This window comes from Hippopotamus amphibius, chromosome X (genome assembly GCF_030028045.1).
Source record: "Hippopotamus amphibius kiboko isolate mHipAmp2 chromosome X, mHipAmp2.hap2, whole genome shotgun sequence".
Taxonomy (NCBI): Eukaryota; Metazoa; Chordata; class Mammalia; order Artiodactyla; family Hippopotamidae; genus Hippopotamus; species Hippopotamus amphibius.
In genome coordinates this window covers 89155950-89178912 of record NC_080203.1, presented here as the reverse complement: position 1 = coordinate 89178912, position 22963 = coordinate 89155950, and the positions used below count along the sequence as shown (strand labels likewise).

General features: G+C 39.6%; 1 protein-coding gene and 1 pseudogene across 1 annotated transcript; both read left to right on the top strand.

Moving 5' to 3' along the window:
• Positions 1 to 865: 865 nt before the first annotated feature.
• Positions 866 to 2180, top strand: LOC130841619 (transmembrane protein 203-like). The gene has a single exon (XM_057717747.1). It carries the CDS (start codon positions 866 to 868, stop codon positions 1274 to 1276), a length of 411 nt encoding a protein of 136 aa, XP_057573730.1. The 3' UTR covers positions 1277 to 2180.
• Positions 2181 to 18187: 16007 nt separating this feature from the next.
• On the top strand, positions 18188 to 22963 carry LOC130841617 (probable G-protein coupled receptor 160; annotated as a pseudogene).

The following is a 22963-nucleotide window of genomic DNA, read 5'->3' as shown; positions in this document are numbered from 1 at the left end:
CATTTGTGTTTGAGTTTTTGTTGTTGTGTTCCATTTTGGTTCCCTTCTCATTTTCCTTTTTGTATATTTTTGAGTTATTTTCTTAGCGATTATCCTAGGGATTACAAGTAACATATTGAATTTATAACATTTTTGTTTGAATTAATACTAACAGCTTCAATAGCATGCAAAACTCTGTTCTTATACTCCTAGACACCTCTGTCCTTTCCCCTTTATGATGTTATTGTCATAACTTACATCTTTATACAGTGTATATCCACTAGTATTGACTTATTGTTTTATGAATTTGTCTTTCAAATCATATAGCAAAAAAGAAAAGTTACAAATAATAAAATAATACTGAATTTTATATTTACCTATTTAATTACCTTTACCAGTGTTCTTTATTTCTTTGTATGGCTATCTAGCATCCTTCTGTTTCTGCCTGAAGGACTCCTTTTTGCATTTCTTGTAGGGAAAGTCTACTGGTGACAAATTCTTCTGATTTTGTTTGTTTGGGGCTGTCTTGATTTCTCCTTTAGTTTTGATGATTAGTTTTGTCAGATATAGAATTCTTAGTTGACTATTTTTTTGCTTTTTGCACTTTAAATATGCCTTCTTGGCTGTTGGGCCGCGCCGGGCGGGGCATGGCGTCCGAGCGAGGCGGGCGTCCGCTGGTGGCCAGTGCTGGGTCCCGGGCCCGGGCCGGGGGAGCGGCGGCGCGCCGGGGCAGGCGGGGCCGCTCGCTGCCTCTCGCTGCCTCTCGCTGCCTCTCGCTCGCCGCGGCGGCAACGGCGGCAGGCGCCAGCGAGGCCCGTGGGGAGTGGCGGCGCAGCCCGGCGGGTGGGACGACTGTCCGGGGCCTGGCCCGCGCTCAACCGGCGCGATGCTTTTCTCGCTCCGGGAGCTGGTGCAGTGGCTGGGCTTCGCCACCTTCGAGATCTTCGTGCACATGTTGGCCCTGCTGGTGTTCTCCGTGCTGCTGGCCCTGCGTGTGGACGGCCTGGCTCCCGGCCTCTCCTGGTGGAACGTGTTCCTGCCCTCCTTCGCTGCTGACGGGCTCAGCACCTACTTCACCACTATCGTCTCCGTGCGCCTCTTCCAGGACGGAGAGAAGCGGCTGGCTGTGCTCCGCCTCTTCTGGGTCCTCACGGTTCTCAGCCTGAAGTTCGTCTTCGAGATGCTGTTGTGCCAGAAGCTGGTGGAGCAGACCCGGGAGCTCTGGTTCGGCCTGATCACGTCCCCTGTCTTCATCCTCCTGCAGCTGCTGATGATCCGCGCCTGCTGGGTCAACTAGCCTCGCAGAGGATAGGCTGGACTGCCGGACCCCGGGCTGAGCTCCCGCATCTGCCGCACCAGGGGAGAGGTCTGGGTCTCAACGGCAGCTTGTGCCCTGCTCAGTGCCCAGCTTTCTCTCTCTCAATCATGCCTGGAATTGTTCCTTCAGCAGGGCTACAGAGAGCAGCCTTGATTCTTAAAATGTATTCCCTCTTATCTCATGCTTTGAATAGCTAATCTTGAATTGAGATCTTGAGCGGATCCCAAGAAAGCCAGACAGTCCTGAACGCCTCTGACAGTTGGAAACTGCAAAGGAGTAAAATGTCCTGATGGACTCTGAGTATTTTCATGGATCCTGGGAAAGTACCCCTTGTGCAAAGGCTGCAAAGCTGGACTCAAGGTTTCCCCTGGCAAGCAGTGCTGACCTGAGAGCTTACTGCCCCATCCCCCCAGACAAGACTTCCTTAGATGCTTGAGTGCTAAAAACTGTAAACCAGCTTGTGTCTCCTCCCCAATGGCACTGGGGAGGATGGCTTTTTCTTCATTCCAGCCCAGGCAGACAGGAGTATGTTGAATAAGTGTGAGCAGAACCCCATCTGGAGATCTGTTGCCTGAGAAAAGAACTTGCTTTCAAGGCGCTGCTTGGCTACCTATCCCAGCAGATTGCAATGTCACGACTTTTCCACCACCTGGTGGCCAGCACTGTTAGCGCACCTGAGACATGTAGGCTGCCCTAAGGGACCAGGGAGATGAACGGGTGCTCTGATGCCTTAGCCATTGAGACCTACACAGGGGAAGCTTGCAGATGGTCTCAGCCCATGCCTGTCGGCCTGAGGGCTTTGGTTTGATGCCAGTCAGGTGCCAAATGAGAACATTTGCTGAGATAAAAATAAAATAAGAGAATGTTTTGCTGAAAAAAAAAATATGCCTTCTTGCCTCCATGGTTTTTGATGAGAAATCAGCTATTATTTTCTGGGGAAAAATGAAATGCAGGCGAACCCTACTTCCCCAACTCCACCTGCCAAAATGTTCAATGATTGACTGGCTATCCATGAGTAAAAACAGCTCTGGAAAACCTCTAGAGTCCTCCTAGGAATTTTAGCAACACAATGGAACAAAAAAATCTGAGAATTTTGGAGAACCACACAAGCAGAGAAAGAAGACAACTTCATTCCACCTGCATCATCCCATCTCCCAAACCAGCGTTGTTTAGCACCAAGAAGGAACTTAAACCTAGAAAGAGTTCCTTTCTCTAGGAAAGGAAGAGTAGGTGTGAGCAAGCAACTTATCCAGCCTCTTGAGGCATTGCAGAAAGTTCCCACTTTGGGAACTTTCAGCAAAGCTGAGTTGTGTAGAGCTAGCTAAGAAGAATGAAGAAAAGCAGAGGCTATTATTAGCAGACATACGGCAGGAGCAATCATAGTTCACAGAGACCTGCTCTGAAGACGAATTCCGCAGATTCCACCACTGAGGAAACTAACAGCCAGCACAGTTGCTATGGATTGCCTGTAGATTTCACCAGCTTTCACTCCACAGGTATTTGCATTTGCTAATGCCAGCCATCTGAGTCCCTTCCCACTCCTTTCCTCCTCCCACCCCTGCCAGAGCCCAGGAATGGAACCATAACATCAGCCATCTAGGACCCTGCAGCTATGCAAGTATAAGTTGCCAGCTACCTGCTATTGCAGAGCCCTGGAGCCACACCCATAGCCTGCTTGAGCCTCTGCATCTATATGAGTGCAAAATGCCAGCCTAGGCACTGTGGGTGACTTTCACCACTGTGATTGTGGTTGGGGCTAGTCCCTCCAGCTGTGCATCTACATGCAACTAGCCTGATGCCTCCACTGCAGTATTTATACCCTGAGGAAGAGTGTGCAGCCACACTGGGCACACCAAAAGCCAGGGCTTCTGAAACAGCTTCTGAGCTCAAATCAGACCCTGTCTTCTGTCACTGGTCAGCACTACTACACTTACCCATAGCTAGCCCTTCCAGCTGTGCACCAGAACACTCCCAGCCTGGCTCCAGTCATCAGCCATCAGCTTCCACTGCAGTACACATGCCTGGGGTGAGGGGGATGGGGAGATTTGGAGCCACAGGTGATCACAAGGAATGCCACAGGCCTGCAGCTATTTGTGGGCCTGGATTAAGCCCTGCCTTCAATCACTGGCTGGCAACACCACAGCTACCCATAGCTAGCTTTTCTAGCTGTGCACCTGCATGTCCCTAGCCTAACTCCCATCATCAGCCTCCAATGAAACACACATGCTTAAGGAAAAAGTGTGCAGGCACAGGCATCTGCAGCTAGCCTCTGCAGCTGAGTGTGTGCACACCACTGGCTCTGACCAACACCACTGCCTGCCCTGGTCCCCAGCTGCTAAATCTGGAGATGCCACTAAGGACCCTAACAATCCTTGCATCCACTGTGTACCCCCCAACCATGCTTACCAAGGACCACTTAGTTGTCAGTGCTGTGGACCCCAATGGCCCAAGCTAAAGAGACATCATGCTTCCCAGACCCAGTGCCACCATAAACCCCCATACTTGGCTCCCTGGACCACTAGACTCAGGTCACAGCATGATACAGTCTGCCTCTATTCACAGGTGAAATGCTTCTCTTACTGAAGTCAGTCCATAAAGTCTACAAGAGTTGACTGCTCCTTCAAATGTGCAGATACATACTCAAGGCTACAGGAATCATGAGAAATCAGGAAAATACATCTCTACCAAAGGAATACAGTAAACCGCCAATAACTGTCCCCAGAGAAATAGAGCTCAAGGAAGTGTTCAAGAATTCAAAAAATTATTCTACAGATGCTCAGAGAGCTACAAGAGAACACAGATAAACAATTTATTGACATCAGGGAAACAGTAGAAGAACAAAATGAGAAGTTCAACAAAGAGATAAAAAACATAAAAAATAACCAAACAGAAATTTGGGAGCTAAATACAATCATTGAATGGAAGAATCCAATAGAGAACTTCAACAGCACACTTGAACAAACAGAAGAGAGAATCAGTGAGCTAGAAGGCAGATCAACTGAAATTATCCAATCAGAGGAGCAAAAAGAAAAAGGAATGAAAAGGAATGAAGACAGCCTATGGAAATTATGAAATACCATCAAAAGAAATAAGTTATGAACTGGGAGATTGGGATACCAAATTGTACACTCGAAATATATGCAGTTTATTGTATGTTAACTGTATCTCAATAAAAGTTCTTAAAAAAGAAAAAGAAAAAGAAAGAAATAAGTCATCATTGGAGTCCCAGAATGATGAAAGATGGAGAAGGGGTAGAAAGCTTATTTAAAGAAATAATGGCTGAGGTAACTTATGGTTACCAAGGGGGGTGGGACAAATTGGGAGAAAATACGTGCAAACCGTGTATCTGATAAGGGGTTACTGGCCAAAATATATAAAGAATTCATACAACTCAGTAGCAGGAAGACAGTCTGATTCTAAAATGGGCCAAGGATCTAAACAGACATCTTTTTCCCCCAAAAAACATGAAAATGGACACCAACTATATGGAAATGTGCTGAGCGTTATTACTAATCATCACAAAAATGAAAACCAAAACCACATGAGATATCAATTTTCTTAAATTTATTGAGGCTTGATTTTTGACCCAAGCTGTGATATCCTGGAGAATGTTCCATGTGCACTTGAGAAAAAAGTGTATTCTGTTGTTTTTGGATGGAATGTCCTATAAATACCAATTAAATCCATCTAGTCTAATGTCTCATTTAGAGCTTGTGTTTCTTTATTTAATTTCTGTTTGGATGATCTGTCCTTTGGTGTGAGTGGGGTGTTAAAGTCCCCTACTATTATTGCATTACTATTGATTTCCCCTTTTATGGCTGTTAGCATTTTCCTTATGTATGTATTATTCCTTATGTAGGGTGCATAGATATTTACAATTGTGATATCTTCTTGGATTAAGCCCTTTATCATTATGTAGTGTCCTTCCTTGTCTCTTGTAATAGTCTTTATTTTAATGTCTATTTTGTCTGATATGAGTATTGCTACCCCAGCTTTCTTTTGATTTCCATTTGCATGCAATATTGTTTTCCATCCCCTCACTCTCAGATGGTTTGTGTCCCTAGTTCTGAAGTGTGTCTCTTGTAGACAGCATATATATGGGTCTTGCTTTTGTATCCATTCAGCCAGTCTGTGTCTCTTGTTTGGAGCATACAATCCATTCACATTTAAGGTAATTATCAATATCTATGTTCCTATTCCCATTTTCTTAATTGTTTTGGGTTTGTTTTTGTAAGTCTTTTACTCCTCTTGTGTTTCCTGCCTAGAGAAGTTCCTTTAGCATTTGTTGTAAAGCTGGTCTGGTGGTGCTGAATGGCTATTATCACAACATTAAAAGATACTAAGTGTTGGTGCATCCTAGTGATAAATCCCACTTGATCATGGTGAATGATTCTTTAACTGTGCTGTTGAATTTGATTGGTAATATTTCGTGGAGAATTTTTACATCTATATTCACCTAGTTTTCTTTTCTAGTAGTGTCCTTATCTAGCTTTGGTTTCAGAGTAATGCTGGCCTCCTTAAATGAGTTTGGGAGTGTTTCTTCCTCAAGTTTTTTGGAAGAGTTTTAGAAGTATGGTTATTAATTCTTCTTTAAATGTGTGGTAGAATTCACCAGTGAAACCATCTGGTCATGGGCTTTTCTGTTTCGGGAGATTTTGATTAGTGCATTAATTTCCTTACTCTTATTGGGCTGTTAAAATTTTCTATTCTTTTTAATGATTGGGATTGACATATATACACTATTATGTATAAAATAGATAAGTAATGAGAACCCACTGTATAGCACAGGGAACTCTACTCAATGTTCTGTGGTGACCTAAACTGGAAGGAAATCCAAAAAAGAGCTGATTCATTTTGCTGTACAGTAGAAACTAATAGGTGGGTCCTATTTTTTCATCCATAAAACCACACTTTACCATTTGATTGGAGGATTTAATCCATTTACACTTAGAGTCACTGTTGATAAGTAAAGACTTACTAATGCCACCCTATTCATTGTTTTCTGGCTATTTTATAGCTTGATTGTTCTTTTCTTCCTTTTTTGCTGCCTACCATTGTGGATTGATAAATTTTCCAAAGTGGTATTTTTTGATTCCCTACTTTCTATCTTTTTTGTAACTGCTTACATAAATATTCTTATATATATATAACAGTCTCTTTTACACTGATAACAATTTAACTTTGATTGCATACAAAAACTATATACTTTACTGCCCTTTCCTTTTATGCTTTTTATGTTTTAATCTTTTTTATTGTGCATCCATTAACAAATTGTTGAAGCTATAGCTATTTTTGGTACTTTTGATTTTTAACCTTTATGCTAGAGTTAACTAGCTAACACATCACCATATTACAATATCAGGTTGTTATGAATCTGACTATATGCTCACTTTTGCCAATGTGAAGCTTATTTTCTTATGTTTTCATGTTAGTAATTAGCATTCTTTTGTTTCATCTTGAAGAAATCCTTTCAGCATTTCTTGTAAGGCAGCTTTAGTGGTGATGAAATCCCTCAGGTTTTGTCTGGGAAATTCAGCACCACTCATCTGCTGGTTATCAGGCTCCAGGCACTGGGTCAGGCAGGATCTGGAGACACAGGGATGATTCTGGCAGGGAAATGGTGTTTGAATAGCTCATAGTCTAGTAAGCAGACAGCCACGAATTAAATAGTTGAAGAATAAATGTGATGAGAGCCATGGCAGGTGTGAGCTAGGGACTCTTGGAACACACAGAAAAACCATGTAATCCAGGTGGTCAGGAACAGCTTCATAGAGGGAGTAATATAATATTATTACTCACGTTTATAGATGAGATAACTGGGGATCAAAGAGGTTAATTCATTAACATTATACACCCAGACAGTGATGAGATCCTTGGTGGGTAGAGTAATCTTTGTTGTAGTTTTTTCCCTTTCATCACTTTAAATATATCCTGCCACTCCCTTCTGGCCCGTAGAGTTTCTGCTGAAAGAGCAGCTGTTAGTCTTATGGGGATTCCCTTGTATGTCATTCATTGCTTTTCCCTTGCTGCTTTATCTATTTTTTGTTTTTATTTAATTTTTGATAGTTTGATTAATATGTGTCTCTGTGTGTTTCTCCTTGGGTTTATACTATATGGGACTCTGTGCTTCCTGAACTTGATTGACTATCTCTTTTCCCATGTTAGGGAAGTTTTCCACTCTAATCTCTTCAAATATTTTCTCAGACCCTTTCTTTTTCTCTTCTTCTTCTGGGACCCTTATAATTAAAATGTTGGCACATTTAATGTTGTCCCACAGGTCTCTGAGACTGTCCTCAATTCTTTTCGTTCTTTTTTCTTTATTCTGCTCCATGTGAGTTATTTCCACCATTCTATCTTTCAGGTTACTTATCCATTCTTCTGTGTAAGTTATGTTGCTCTGCATTCCTTCTAGAGTATTTTTCATTTGAGTTATTGTATTATTCATCACTGTTTGCTCTTTAGTTCTATCTCCTTATTAAACATTTCTTTCATTTGCTTCATCTGTGCCTCTATACTATTTCTGAAATCTTAGATCATCTTTACTATCATTATTCTGAATTCTTTTTCAGGTAGACTGGCTATCTCGTCTTCATTTGCCTGGCCTTGTGGGTTTTTACCTTGTTCCTTCATCAGCTGTATCTTTCTCTGTTTTCTCATTTTGTTTAACTTACTGTGTTTGGGGTCTTCTTGCCTCAGGCTGTAGGGTTGTAGTTCTTCCTAACTCTGTTGTCTGTCCCCAGTAGGGAGGTTGGTCCAGTGGGTTGTGTAGGCTTCTTGGTGGGGGGACTGGTGACTGTGTTGTGTGTGGAGACGGATCTTATCCTTCTGATGTGCAAGGCCACATCTGTTGGTGTGTTTGGGTGTGTCTGTGAGCTTAGTATGATTATAGGCAGTCTGTCTGCTAACGGGTGGGGTTATGTTCCTATCTTGCTAGTTGTTTGGCTTGAGGTATCCAGCACTGGAGCTTGCTGGCCATTGGCTGGAGTTGGATCTTAGTGTTGAGAATGAGACCTCTGGGAGAGCACTTGCTGATTAATATTCCATGGAGTCAGGAGTTCTCTGGTGGTCCAGTGTCCCAGACTCAACTCTGCTGCCTCAGAGGTCCAGGTCTGACCCTGGCCAGGGCACCAATCCCCTGGAAGCCACACAGCATGAAGAAAAAGGAGGTAGAAGGAGAGAAAAGAAAAAAAACAAAGGCAGAAAGGGAAAGGACAAACAAATCCCCAAGGTGATAAAAGCAACACTAAGCAGTCAAAATAACACAAGGAGATGTATACATTTGCACTTGCAAAAAGACATGAAAAGAGAGGAGAAAACAAAGAAAATAGAAAGAGAGAAAACAAAGGGAGTAATCAAACCAATAAACAAACCCACATATAAATATATACAGTAAAGATTAAAGTAACAAATACATAAAACCCAGAACAAGTCAAACATACCAGGAAGTCCTCCACTACTTCTAGGAGGTCTCTGCATCTGCTGTGGGGAGGACTGTGGAGAGCTCAGACTGTGATCTGGTATTAGTCCTGTGTGTATTTTTTCCCACAGTCCACAGTCCCCTAAATCTACAGCCTCTATTGTAGAAACACTTGTCTATTCAGGTAATTCACAGATGCAGGGTCTATCAAGCCAATTGTGGGTATTAAATCTGCTCCTCCTGCAGCTGTTTCCCTTTCTCTTCTTTGGTCCTACATTCCCCAGGGATCAGTTTTAGTTTTGGTCCTTTGTTGCGTGTGCGCTGCTCTCAGGAGTGGGTTCCTAGTCCAGGTAAGAGAGGGCAAAAGAAGGTGATTGGGACTCCCTTGCAAATTCAGGTCGGGGGGAGGGAGGGATATGGCAATCTAATTGAAATTTGTGAGAGTGCTTGCAAGCAGCAGACGTCAGCATGAGCCTGGGGTGTGCCATGCGTTCTCCCAGGGAAGTTGGTTCTGAATGCAGGACTCTTGGTGTTGATGGGCTGTACCTGCTGCCGGGAGGGTGTGGCCAATGACCTGTCTTACACGCAGGACCCTTGGTGGCTCTCACAGCAGGCTCTGTGTTTCAGTTTAGCAGCTGCAGATCAGGTCATGGTGGTGCTTGCACAGGTGCTGCTCTGCAGCCTGTGAGTTCATGGAGCAGCAAGCTCCTCTCGAGCATCCTGAAACAAAGGTCTCCTGCCTCTCTGACAAGCCCAGGCTTTTCCCCAGACTCCCTCCCAGCTAGCTGTGGCACACTTGCCCCCAGGCCGTCTTCACACACCCAGCCCCAGTTCTCTCCCTAGTGTCTGTTCTCCAAAGCCCAAGCTTTGGTGCTCAGCCCCCACCAGCTGCTGGAGGTGCCAGACCAGCGTCTCAGGCTGGGGATTGCTGCTTGTATCCTCCATGCGGGAACCTTTCCACTCTGTCCTCCACACACCTGTTGTTGCTCTATCCTCCAGGGGCTCCAAAGCTCCCCCATCCATCCCTGCCAGTGAGGGGGCTTCCTAGTGTGTGGACGCTTCTCCACCTTCACAGCTCCCTCCCAGAAGGGCACGGGAATCTCCTTGGGATTCCTTTGTATCTTTTTTTCCCCCTTTTTTCTTTTGCGCTACCCAGTTTTGTGGGGATTTTCTTGCCTTTTTGGAGGTCTGAGGTCCCCTGCCAGCATTCGGAAGGTGTTCTGTAGGAGCTTTTCCACAAGTAGATGTATTTTTCCTGTATTTGTGGGGAGGAAGGTGATCTCCACATCTTACTCCCCCATCATCTTCCTGGCCCCCTCTATAGTTATTTTAAACTCTTCTGTCTTTTAACTTTTACACTCGAGTTAAATGTGATTTGCACATCACCATTACAGTTTTGGAGTATTTTGAGTTTGACTACATACTTACATTTACCAGTGAGTTTTATACTTTTATAGGTTTACATGTTACTAATTAGAATCATTTTGGTTCAGGTTGAAGAACTTCCTTTGACATTTCGTGTGAAGACAGGTTTAGTGATGGTTAATTACCTCAATTTTTGTTTGGCTGCCAAAGTTTTATCTCTCCTTTATTTCTGAAGGACAGCTTTGCATGGTAAAGTATTCTTGATAGGCATTTTTTTCTTCCAGCATTTTGAATACATCATTCTCACTCTCTCCTGACCTACAAGGTTTCTACTGACAAGTCCAGTCTTATGGAGTTTCTCTTGTAGGGAATAAGTCACTTTTCTCTTGGTGAATTCAAAATCTCACATGCTCATGATATATACACTGTTCTTATAAATTATTGCATTTGATTTACTAATATTTTATTGAGGATTCTGCATTTGTGTTAATGAAAGATATTAATCTGTTTTTCTCTTGTAATGTTTTTGTCTGGGCTTGGTAATGTTTTTGTCTGGGCTTGGTATTAGGACAACACTGGCCTCATAGAATGAGTTAGGAAGTATTCTACCTAGTTGTATCTCCTGGAGTAGCTTCTACAGAACTGGTATAATTCCTTCCTTAAATATTTGTTAGAATTCAACAGCCAATCCATCTTTGTCTGCTGCTTTGGAAGGTATTAATCATTAATTCAACTCCTTTAATAAATAGAAGCCCATTCAGATTGTCTGTTTCTTCTTGCAGGAGTATTGGCTAATTGTGTCTTTTTTAGGAATTGGTCAGGGTTATGAAGTTTGTGGGCACAGAGTTGTTCATTATGTGCTGTTACCCTTTCAGTGCCTATGGGGTCTGTAGTGATCTCTTCTGTTTCATTTCTTGTATTAGCAATTTATATCCTCTTTTTTTCCCTTAGCTAGCCTAGATAGAGGCCTATCAATTATATTGGTCTTTTCAAAGTACTTGCTTTTGGTAGTCCAATTTTCTGCAATGATTTATTCTGATGCCTTTTCACAGTGGATTTAAACTGAGAATCAGAAAGATTAGATTTTTCACCAAATTAAGGAATAATATTCTAACTCTTTGTGCCATGTGTTACATCTCAATGCCTAAATATTAATTTTCAAACATAAATTTTCTTTGACGCTAAGTCCATATTGCAATATTCTGATGAATGACAATATGAAATGACTTGATATTTCTCCTGTATAGTCAGTGCATTTTGGCAGTTTACTTGATGAAATTAGCTATTTAGTGCTGGGCTTATAGTACAGGCTGAGAACATAGCAGCCCTAATCCTCATATCATTATCATATATCAATATCTAAATATTAGTTGAGCACATGTCTGCTAGGCACTCGAACATGTGCTATACCACTATACCTTCAGAACTTTCCTAGAATGTAGATATTCTTGTTACCATTTTACAGTGAAGAAGCTGAAGGGTCAAAAAGTTGACCTGTCCCAAATTGAGTGACTAACCTAACTTTGCTAGATTTTCTCTTTTTGATATTGTGTCAGTGGCCAATACTCAGTTTCCTATTCTATAAAATGGGGAAAGTTCCTATATGATCTGCCTCTTTTGTTCTTAGGTTAATAGAACACATTGCCTCAGTGTCTGTGTGGATCAAGGATCACACATGTGAGGTACTTTGCACATCAATTGCACAGAGTGAAATGCTCAACGAATCATATTAATTCTAGTCAGTACTATGATTATAAGTAGGTCCACTACTGTAAAAATTTCCAGACTGTGGTTGACTGCTGGTGAAAAATACTGCATTCTATGGAGGATATGCTTTCTTTTAAAAATGTTCTTTTAAAAAAAAAGTTCTTTAAAGCACACGTTGGCAGTAGTGACATCAACAAAAATGTCAGAGTAGGGAATTCCAAAGGACCATCCCTCTACAAAAACACTGGTAAAATCAACAGTCAAAATCAACTTTTCAGATCTCTGGAAAATAGTCAAAAGTTTACAGCTGTGAATCAAATGCTTAAACAAGAAAAAAAAAAGGTGACTAAAGTCTGGTAGGAGTGCTTTGTGTCATTTTAACTTACTTTGTTCCACCTCACCTCCCAGGTTTGATGTCGACTCTTGTTGCCAGTGTGGTTTCCTGGTGCTGGTGAAAGCAGCAGGTCCTTGTTCTCAAAGAATTGTGATTGTTTGGAAATGTCTGATGGCTCCCTGAGGGTCTAATGTAAAGGGCTTGCCTTTTTTTCACCTAATTCAGATCTCTCTCGGGTCAGAGAAGTGACTTTGGGGACTGAGTGTTCCTCAAAAACATTTACATGCAAATTGTGATAGTTAAATTTTTGGTCAACATACCTAGGCTACGGTGCCCAGTTGTTTGGCCAAACACCAGTATGGACGTTTCTGTGAAGATATTTTTAGATGTGATTAATATTTACAGTTAGTAGACTTGAAGTGAAGCAGATCACCCTCCATTATTTGGGTGGGCATCATCCAAAGTGAAGCTCTAAGGGCAAAGTCTGAGTTTTCCTGAAGAAGCCTTTTTTTCTTCCTCAAGTCTGCCGCATAGAAATCCTGCCTGAGTTTCCTACCTGATGGCCTTTCCTGCAGATTTCAGACTCAAGACTGTAAAATCAACTTTGACCTGAATTTTCAGCCTGCTGTCCTGTCTTACAAGTTATATTCTTCATTTCCTTATACTAAATCTCTCTCTCTCCTTCTCCCTTTATGTATGTGCACTCTGTGTGTGTGTGTGTGTGTGTGTGTGTGTGTATGTAAACAATAAATGAAGGTAAACATGGAGTTGTAATCTGCCCAGGTAAGTATTGAAGTTGTGCCCAAGTGTACACTCATAGCCTACCTGAAAAGACTGAGTTTTTATTTTTAGCCAGACGTTTAAGAAATTCTCTGTGAAAACACTGGCTAATAAAATGAAAGCTAATGAACAAATAAATGAATTAAGAAAAGCTAATGAACAAAGCTAATGAAATAGAGTATTCAATGACCACATATGCTAAAGGATAGAGTCTTTCAAAATAATTTTTAAGAGTTCCTAAAAGTACGAACAACAACAAACCCAAGAAAGGGAGGAGAATCCGATTTCCAGAGTCGCCTCTTTATAACTTTTCAAATGTAGTTTTCAACAAAAATTTCAAAGCATGAGAAGAAATAAGAAACTATGTACCATCGACTGAAAAAAATGCACAAACTAAAAGTTGGGAAATATGTTTTACTCAACAGACATAATGAGGACTTAAGCCTGGGAGACAGCCTCTCAGATAGCTCTCAGGGACTACTCCAGGTAGGTAAAGGAGGAGCCAGGATATATAGGAGCTTTAGCAAAAAACAAAACAAACAAACAAAAACAACAACAACAAAAAAAACCACTAGGTAGTTGGAAAGAAAAACCAGACATCTCAAGTTAATGAATTTGGCACTTTTCTATGTATGGGAAGATGCAAGAGTCAGGGCTCATTGAAATCATTCCTTTGATATGCACCTTAACTATCTAAGGGCAGTATCCCTGTTTTCTCCATCCTGAATCCCCTCAGGGTATAACTTCAGGGTGCCCCCCCCACCCTGAAGTGGCAGATGCCTTGATGGCTGCAACATCCTTTGCTTACTGATATGGCAGGTGACATTCTTTGTCCACAGTACCATTTACAAAATAAATAATTATTGGAAACTGTCCCTGAGGAAGCCCAGATATTGGAATTACTAGAAAAGACATTTAAATACCTGCCTTAAATATGCTCAAAAAGATAAAGCAAACTATGAATAAAGAATTAAAGGAAACCAGGAGAACAATGTCTCATAAAATAGAAAATTGTAATAGATTGAAATTGTGAAAAGGAACCAATAAAATTCTGGAGGTCAAATGTCAGATAACAAATGAAAAAAATCACTACTTCACAAAAATTAACTAAAATAGATTGTAGACAAATGTAAAATGCAAAACTGTAAAACTCATAGAAGATAACATAAGAAAAAATGTCTAGAAGACTTTGGGTATGGCAGTGACTTTTTAGATACAACACCAAAAGCACAATCCATTAAAAAAAAGAATTGATAAGTTGGACCTAATTAAAATTTAAAACATCTTCTCTGCAATAGACACTATCAAGATGAATGATAACACAAACCACAGACCAAGAGAATATATTTACAAAAGCACATCTGATAAAGGACTGTTATCCAAAATATACAAAGAACACTTAAAACTCAGCAATAAAAAAACAAAACACTCAATCAAAATAATGGGCCAAAGACCTTCACAGACATCTCACCTCAGAAGATACACAGATGGAAAATAAGGATGTAAAGAGATGCTCCACATCATATGTTATCTGGAAATTTCCAACTAAAGCAATGAAATACCACTACACACCTATTACAATGGACAAAATCTGGAATACTGACAAGAACAAATGCTGGTGAGAACGTAAAGCAATGGAACTTTCATTCATTGCTGGTGGGAATACAAATGGTATAGTGAACTTTTGAAGACAGTTGGGCAATCTCTCATAAAACTAAACACACTTTAACCTATGATCCAGGAATCACACCCCTTGGTTATTTACCCGAGAAATTTGAAAACTTATGTCTACAAAAAACCCTGCACATGTATGTTCATAGCAGCTTTATTCGTGATTGTCAAAACTTGGAGGGGACCTTCAAGTTCAACCTTCGGTAGGTATATTGGATACATAAACTGTGGTACATCCAGACAATGGAAAATTATTCAGTGCTTAAAAGAAATGAACTATCAAGCCATGAAAAGACAATGAGGAAACTTAAATGCATATTACTAAGTAAAAGATACCAATCTGAAAAAGCACCTGTAAGATTCCAGCTTTATGATATTTTGGAAAAGGCAAAACTATGCAGACAATAAAAAAGTTGCCAGGGTTTCAGGTGGTGAGGCATGCATAGGTGGAGCACAGAGGACTTTTAGGGCAGTGAAAACACTCTATATGGTTCTATAATGATGGGTACATGTCATTTATACATTTTTTCCAACCCATAGAATGCACAGTACTGAATTAACCCTCATATAAACTATGGACTTTGGGTGCTGATGATGTGTCAATGTAAGTTCACCAACTGTAACAGACGTACCACTCTGGTGAGGGATTTTGATAATGGGGGAAGCTATGCACATGTAGAGGTAGGGAGTAGTTGAGAAATTTCTCTACCTCTCTCTTAATTTTGCTGTGAAACTAAACTTGCCATTAAAAATAAATAAACACACCACACACACACACAAACATATAACATGAACCACATAGGTAATTTTAAATGTTTTTGTGGCTACGTTAAGAAAAGTAAAAAGAGGTGAAAGTGTTTTTTAAAAAATTCAGTAGAGGTTTTCAGTAGCAGATTTAGAATCACAGAAGAATCAGTACATTTGAAGGTCGGGCACTTGAGATCATCCATTCTGACTAGCAGAAGGAGAAAATAATGAAGTAAAATGAAAAAATACAAAGAGAACTATAGGGTACCATCATTAGCACTAATGCATGCATTACAGAAATCCCAGAGGGAGAAGAGAAAGAGAAAGTGGCAGAAAGAATATTGGAAGAAATAATGGAAAGAGCTGTATAGGAGCTTTACTTTGTACACTATCGAAGCTAAGTAGGCATTAATTAATTTATCCTAGCAAATTGACCCTTAGCCCTGGTACCATCCAGACCTGCTGTCTACCTGCACAGCTTCCCCAAGAGTAGAAAAGAGATGAGTCATCAAGGGAGAATTAGACAAATCCACAATTATAGCTAGAGGCTTCAATAAAACCCTCTGAGCAACAGCTAGAACAACTATTGATAAATAGAATATCAAAAGGAATATTGTAGATCTGAAAAAACAGTCAACTAAAATATGATATAATTGATATACATAGAACACTCCATTCAATAATGGGTGGAATAAATTTTTTTAAAGCTCCCAAGGAACATTCACCAACTTAGGCCTTTATCCTGGGCCATGAAACAAACCTCAACAAGTGGAAAAGAAGTGATATCATTCATACAGAGTGTGTCCTCTGACCATAATGGAACAAAATGGGATAACAATAATGCAAAGACAACAGGAAATCTATGACAAAGGAGGCAAGGATATACAATAAAGACAGCCTCTTCAATAAGTGGTGCTGGGAAAACTGGACAGCTACATGTAAAAGAATTAAATTAGAACACTCCCTAACACCATACACAAAAATAAACTCAAAATGGATTAAAGACCTAAATGTAAGGCCAGACAGTATAAAACTCTTAGAGGAAATCATAGGAAGAACACTCTTTGACATAAATCACAGCAAGATCTTTTTTGACCCACCCCCTAGAGTAATGGAAATAAAAAAAAAATAAACAAATGGGACCTGATGAAACTTAAAAGCTTTTGCACAGCAAAAGAAACTATAAACATATGAAAAGACAACCCTCAGAGTGGGAAAAAATATTTGCAAATGAAACAACTGATAAGGGGTGAGTCTCCAAAATATACAAAGAGCTCATGCAACTCAATATCAAAAACCAAAAACAACCCAATCAAAAAATGTGCAGAAGATCTAAATAGGCATTTCTCCAAAGAAGACATACAGACAAGAGGGCAGACAGCACTATCAAGCAGTATCAGCAGTATTTCATCTTGTGGAACTGAAAACCACAGCCACAGAAAGATAGAGAAAATGAAAAAGCAGGGGACTTTGTACCAGATGAAGGGACAGGATAAAACCCCAGAACAACAACTAAAGGAAGAGGAGATATGCACCTTTACAGAACTTTGAAAAAAGACTGGATGCAAAGGTCAAAAAGTTTACCAAAGACCTAGAAGAATTAAAGAGCAAACAAACAGAGATATGCAACACAATAACTGAAATAAAAAATACACTAGAAGGAACCAACAGCAGATTAACTGAGGCAGAAGGGCGAATAAGTGACCTGGAAGACAGAATGGTGATAATCACTGATGCAGAAAAGAATAAAGAAAAAAGAATGAAAAGAACTGAAGACAGCCTAAGAGACCTCTGGGACAATGTTAAATGCACCAACATTCACATTATAGGGGTACCAGAAGGAGAAGAGAGAGAGAAAGGACCCGAGAAAATATTGGAAGAGATTCTAGTTGAAAACTTCCCTAACATGGGAAAGGAAATAGCTACCCAAGTCCAGGAAGCACAGAGAGTCCCAGGCAGGATAAACCCAAGGAGAAACACACCAAGACATACAGTAGTCAAACTGACAAAAATTAAAGGCAGAGAAAAGTTATTAAAAGCAACAAGGGAAAAACGACAAATAACATACAAGGGAACTCCCATAAGGTTAACAGCTGATCTCTCAGCAGAAACTCTGCAAGCCAGAAGGGAATGGCACGATATATTTACAGTGATGAAAGAGAAGAACCTACAACCAAGAATACCCTTCCCAGCAAGGATCTCATTCATATTCGAGGGAGAAATCAAAAGCTTTACAGACAAGCAGCCGCTAAGAGAATTCAGCACCACCAAACCAGCCCTACAACAAATGCTAAAGGAACTTCTCTAAGTGGGAAACATAAGAGAAGAAAAGGACCTACAAAAACAAAAACAAAACAATTAAGAAAATGGTACTAGGAACATATATATTGATAATTACCTTGAATGTAAATGGATTAAATGTACCAACCAAAAGACACAGACTGGCTGAATGGATACAAAAACAAGACCTATATATATGCTGTCTCGAAGAGACCCACTTCAGACCTAGGGACACATACAGACTGAAAGCGAGGGGATGGAAAAAGATATCCCATGCAAATGGAAATCAAAAGAAAGCTGGAGTAGTGATACTCATCAGGTAAAATAGACTTTAAAATAAAAAATGTTATAAGAGACAAGAAAGGACATTACATAAAGATCAAGGGGTTCATCCAAGAAGAGGAGATAACAATTATAAATATTTATGCCCCCAATATAGGAACACCTCAATACATAAGGCAAATGCTAACAACTATGAAAGAGGAAATGCAAGGCAGAAATAGAGACACAGGTGTAGAGAACAAACACATGGACACCAAGTGGGGAAAGCGGAGAGGGTTGGGGGGGAATGAATTGGGAGATTGGGATACCAAATTGTACACTCTAAATATATGCTGTTTATTGTCTGTTAACTGTATCTCAATAAAAATTCTTAAAAATAAAAAGACATACAGATGGCCAAGAGGCACATGAAAAGCTGCTCAACATCACTAATTATTAGGGAAATGCAAATCAAAACTACAGTGAGGTATCACCTCACACCGGTTAGAATGGGCATCATCAGAAAATCTACAAACAATAAGTGCAGGGTGTGGAGAAAAGGGAACCCTCTTGCGCTGTTGGTGGGAATGTAAATTGACACAGCCACTATGGAGAACAATGTGGAGGTTCCTTAAAAAACTAAAAATAGAATTACCATATGACCCAGCAATCCCACTATTGGGAATATACCCAGAGTAAAACATAATTCAAAAAGACATATGCACCCAACGTTCATTGCAGCACTATTTACAGTAGCCAGGTCATGGAAGCAACCTAAATGTCCATCAACAGAGGAATGGGTAAAGAAGGTGTGGTACATATATACAATGGAATATTACTCAGCCTTAAAAGGTAATGAAATTGGGACATTTGTAGAGACATGGATGGACCTAGAGACTGTCAAACAGAGTGAAGTGTGTCAGAAAGAGAGAAACAATTATCGTATATTAACGCATATATGCAGAATCTAGAAAAATGGTACAGATCAACCAGTTTGCAAGGCAGAAATAGAGACACAGATGTAGACAACAAACATATGGACACCAAGCAGGGAAAGTGGGGGTGTTGGGGTGGGATGAATTGGGAGATTGGGATTACCATAGATACATTACTAATAAGAAAAAAAATCAAATTTTACACTTTAAATACATGCAGTTTATTGTATGTCAATTATACCTCAATAAAAGTTCTTTAAAAAAAAGACAACAGGAAAAATCTCTGAATACATTGAAATGAAACAACATATTTATAAGTAATCGCAAAGGAAATAAAATGTACGTGGAACAGAATAAAAATGAAGCTGCTGAAGCAGTGCAGACAGGGAAACTTATAGCACTAAATGCTCACAATAGAAAAAAGGCCTCAAGTAAATGTTTCTATCCTAAGAAACTAGGAGAAAAGAGAAAAATAAACCAAAAGAAATCACAAGAAAGGAAATAATAAACACCAGAATGGAAATCAAATTGAAAATAGGAAAACAACAGTGAATATCAAAGAAATTGTTACTTTTTCAAAACTATCACTGAAATTGACAACCCTCTAGCAAGACTGACAAAAATACCAGAGAGATGACACAAATCACCAGTGCCAGGAGTTAAACAGGGGATATGGTTCTAGAGACAGCTATTACAATGTATAATATGGGAATACTATGAACAATTATACACTCATAAACTCAACGATTTAGAAGAAAAGGACCAATTCCTCAAAAACCAAAAACTGTCAAAACTCAAATAAGGTTAAATAAATGGACATCTGAATAGCACTAAAAGTATTATAGAACTTGAATTCTTTTAAGAACTTGAATTTTTAATTAAAAACATCTTTCAAAAAGAACTTTTCAGGCCCAGATGATTTAAAAAGAAAATTATATGAATCAGTTAAAGAAATAACACCAATTCACACAATCTCTTTCAAAATTTAAAAGGAGCAGCTTCCCACTAGCTATCTATTTTACATTTGGTAGTGTATATATGTGGGATAGGAAGGGTGGGAAGGAGTCGCGGGAGGGAGGGATATGGGGATTTATATATAAATACAGCTGATTCACTTTGTTTTACAGCAAAAACTGGCACAACAGTGTAAAGCAATTATACTCCAATAAAAAGCTTTAAAAAATTAAAAGGAGGAAAAACTTCCCAGCCCATTTGATGAGGCCAATATTAACCTGACACCAAAACCAAGCAAAGACAATACCAAAAAAAGCCATTACGTATCAAATCCCTCATGAACATAAGCACAAAAATCTTTTACAAAATATTACCAAGCCAAGTCTAACACTGTATAGAAACAAATTATACATTATGACCAAGTGAGAGCTTTTCCAAGTATGCAGTGTTGTTTCAACATTCAAAAAATCAATTAATGTAATACACAAAGGCTAAAGAACAAAAATAATATTATTACATCTAGGAACACACAAGATTATTGACAAAATCCAACACCAATTCATGATAACAAATTTTCAGAAAGTTAGGAATAGTGGTGAATTACATAATCTTGGTAAAGAACATCTACAAAAACCCTACGGCTAACTTCATACTTAATAGTGAGAGGCTGAATAGTTACCACTAAGACTGAGAACAGAGAAAGGATGTCCAACCTCTTCAGTCTTATTCAAAAAAAAAAAAAAAAAGGAAGTTCTTGTGCCTAAAATAAGTAAGATAAGAAAAAAAGAATGAAAAGCATATAGGTGGGAAATGAAGAAATAAAACTGCCCATATCTGCAGATGACATTGTCTACATAGAAAATACCAAGAAATCTACAAAAAGAGAAAAAAAATGCCTAAACAAAAAACAGCCCCAAGCCCCCACAAACCCCCAAAACAAAAACTCCAAAAACCAAAATTGAGTTAAAGCAGATCTGTGGATACAAAATCAGCACTCAGAAGTCAATTGTGGCTTGGAGCCTAGGCCTGCACTTCCTGGTTCAAGAGTCCTCAGAACCCTCAGAGCTTGGACAGGATTGCAGCTGGCTCCAGTGGCCCTGCTCCTTGCCCCCCACATTTGCCTCTGCTCTGGGTGAGTGCACAGGGTGAGCAGGGCAGAGCCAAGAGGATGTGAGGGGTTCCTGCCCCTTCCTGGGGCAGCCACCTGGGGCCCAGGGCTGCTGGTGCTGGGTCTGTGACCTCCTGCCACATCTGGTCGGGCCCCCAGCACCTGGGAAGCCCAGCACTAGCCAAAGCAGCCATGTCTGGGGTGGTGTCCAGAGGCGGCTGCAGGGCCATTCCTCCACATTCACAGGGATGCAACCAGGTGGAGCTGGCCTGCTGGGAAAAGTATAGCTAAGAGGAAATGCACTGCCTTTCTCCACACTTATGCAAGTGACTCGGAACTTACTCACTGGGCATTGTGGTATAGCAAAATGAAATGCAAGGAATCAAAAGTAAGATAATTGAAGGCAGTAAAGCTGAAATAAAACATAAACATTGTCAGAAAGACCCACTAGAGAAAGCGGAGGATGGAAAATAAAATGAAGCAGTGTTTTATTGTGTGTATTTCAGCAGGCTGTTTGAAATTTGAAAACATGACTACTTTTTCTTCAGAGGACTGCTCTTTTCAGTGCCAGTGCCATCAAACTGACCAGCCCCTAGATGTTAGCTGTTTGCTATTCTTAATTTTACTTGGGAACATATTATTAAATATCCTCCAGCTAGGAATGAGAAGAAAAAAACATGTATCAGAATTTTATAGCTTTGTTTTTTGGCTTGTCTTTGTTTTTGTTTTGTTTTCTTTTCTTTTTTTTTTTTTTTGCATTTCACTAGCGTTCATTGTTTATTTTTGGTAAACATTTCCATTATATCTTACTTCACGGAGTCTTATACTTTCAGGCATTAGGTTTACTATATACCACACCTGCCTATTTACTCAAATTATTTCCTTCACTTATGACTTTTTCTATTATACAGTTTTCCTGAGAGTTTGTACAAATTATTACCTGAATCTCTCCAAAACCGCCAAGCTTCCATTCAAGCGTCAAAGATGATTTTATTTCTTCACAGTAATTTTAATTTATATTTCAGTCCTTGCTTATGTTTTTTTGTGAGCCAATAAAACTTTATTAACTAAAACAAGTAACAGACTTAATTAGACCCACAGTACATAATTTGCTAACACCTGAGTAAAGCCAAACCCCACTATAAAATTTGATCCAACAGTGTTGTCCAATTTTACCTAATAATTCTAGCATTTAGTAGCACAATATTATGTGATACATTCTAGTTTAATTAATACTTGTTCATTGAAAAAATGTTAACCTGATTATATACTTGCTTATCTTTTGGGAGATCCAGCTGTCTACCAAAGCCTGAAGGCACAGAATGTTTATTCTTTTCAATGTCCTTTCTACTTCAGTGTTCAGAATTAGTCTGTCATTTTTCCATGGTGATGATTTTATCTGTGGCTTTTATAATCTCTTGGTCAGAAGTCATTACCTTGGTACAGGCTATTAGGATAACTTCCTAAATGAATGAGACTATCCTATATTTTTCCCTTTCATTCTGCTAGTTACACTGTGAGCTCTAAACAAGTATTCCTAACCAAGCTAGTATCTGTTTTCTTCGTACCTGGTTGCCATTTGTACTCCTTCAAGTAATCATCCTTTTTCTTAAAGTACACATTCCAGCCTATATTGAGATGAACATCTCCTGGCTGTATTTTCTCAATAGTTTTCTCATCGGTGCAGTTTATTGGTTTGATTACCACAAGCTTAATTTGGGAGACACCGCATTACCTGTAGATCCACTTATCAACTGGAAATGCTGCTTCATTCCACTTACGATTCATAATCTTGAGCAAACTGAAAAGCCTACACCAGAAATGATTTGTTATATGCCGTTCATATTTCAGTAAAGCTGGGAAAAATTAATTTGTTAATATGTTGTCATGTTAAAACTAATCCAAACTTACAGCTACAATAAGAATCATACTTTTACAAACAGGAAGGAGTGATGACTGAGACATATGAAAAAACGGAACTGAAGCTTCCTCTCCCCTAATTTTCATAACTTTTCAGAATGTACCTTTTGGGGCTATGCTATTATTTATTAAATAGTGATTTTTAAAAACAAAACAAAATAATTCCAGTGTTTATACCTGCTCAGTA

Coding starts and splice junctions, on each gene's coding strand:
- LOC130841619 (XM_057717747.1), top strand. CDS start 866: ATGCTTTTCTCGCTCCGGGAGCTGGTGCAGTGGCTGGGCTTCGCCACC.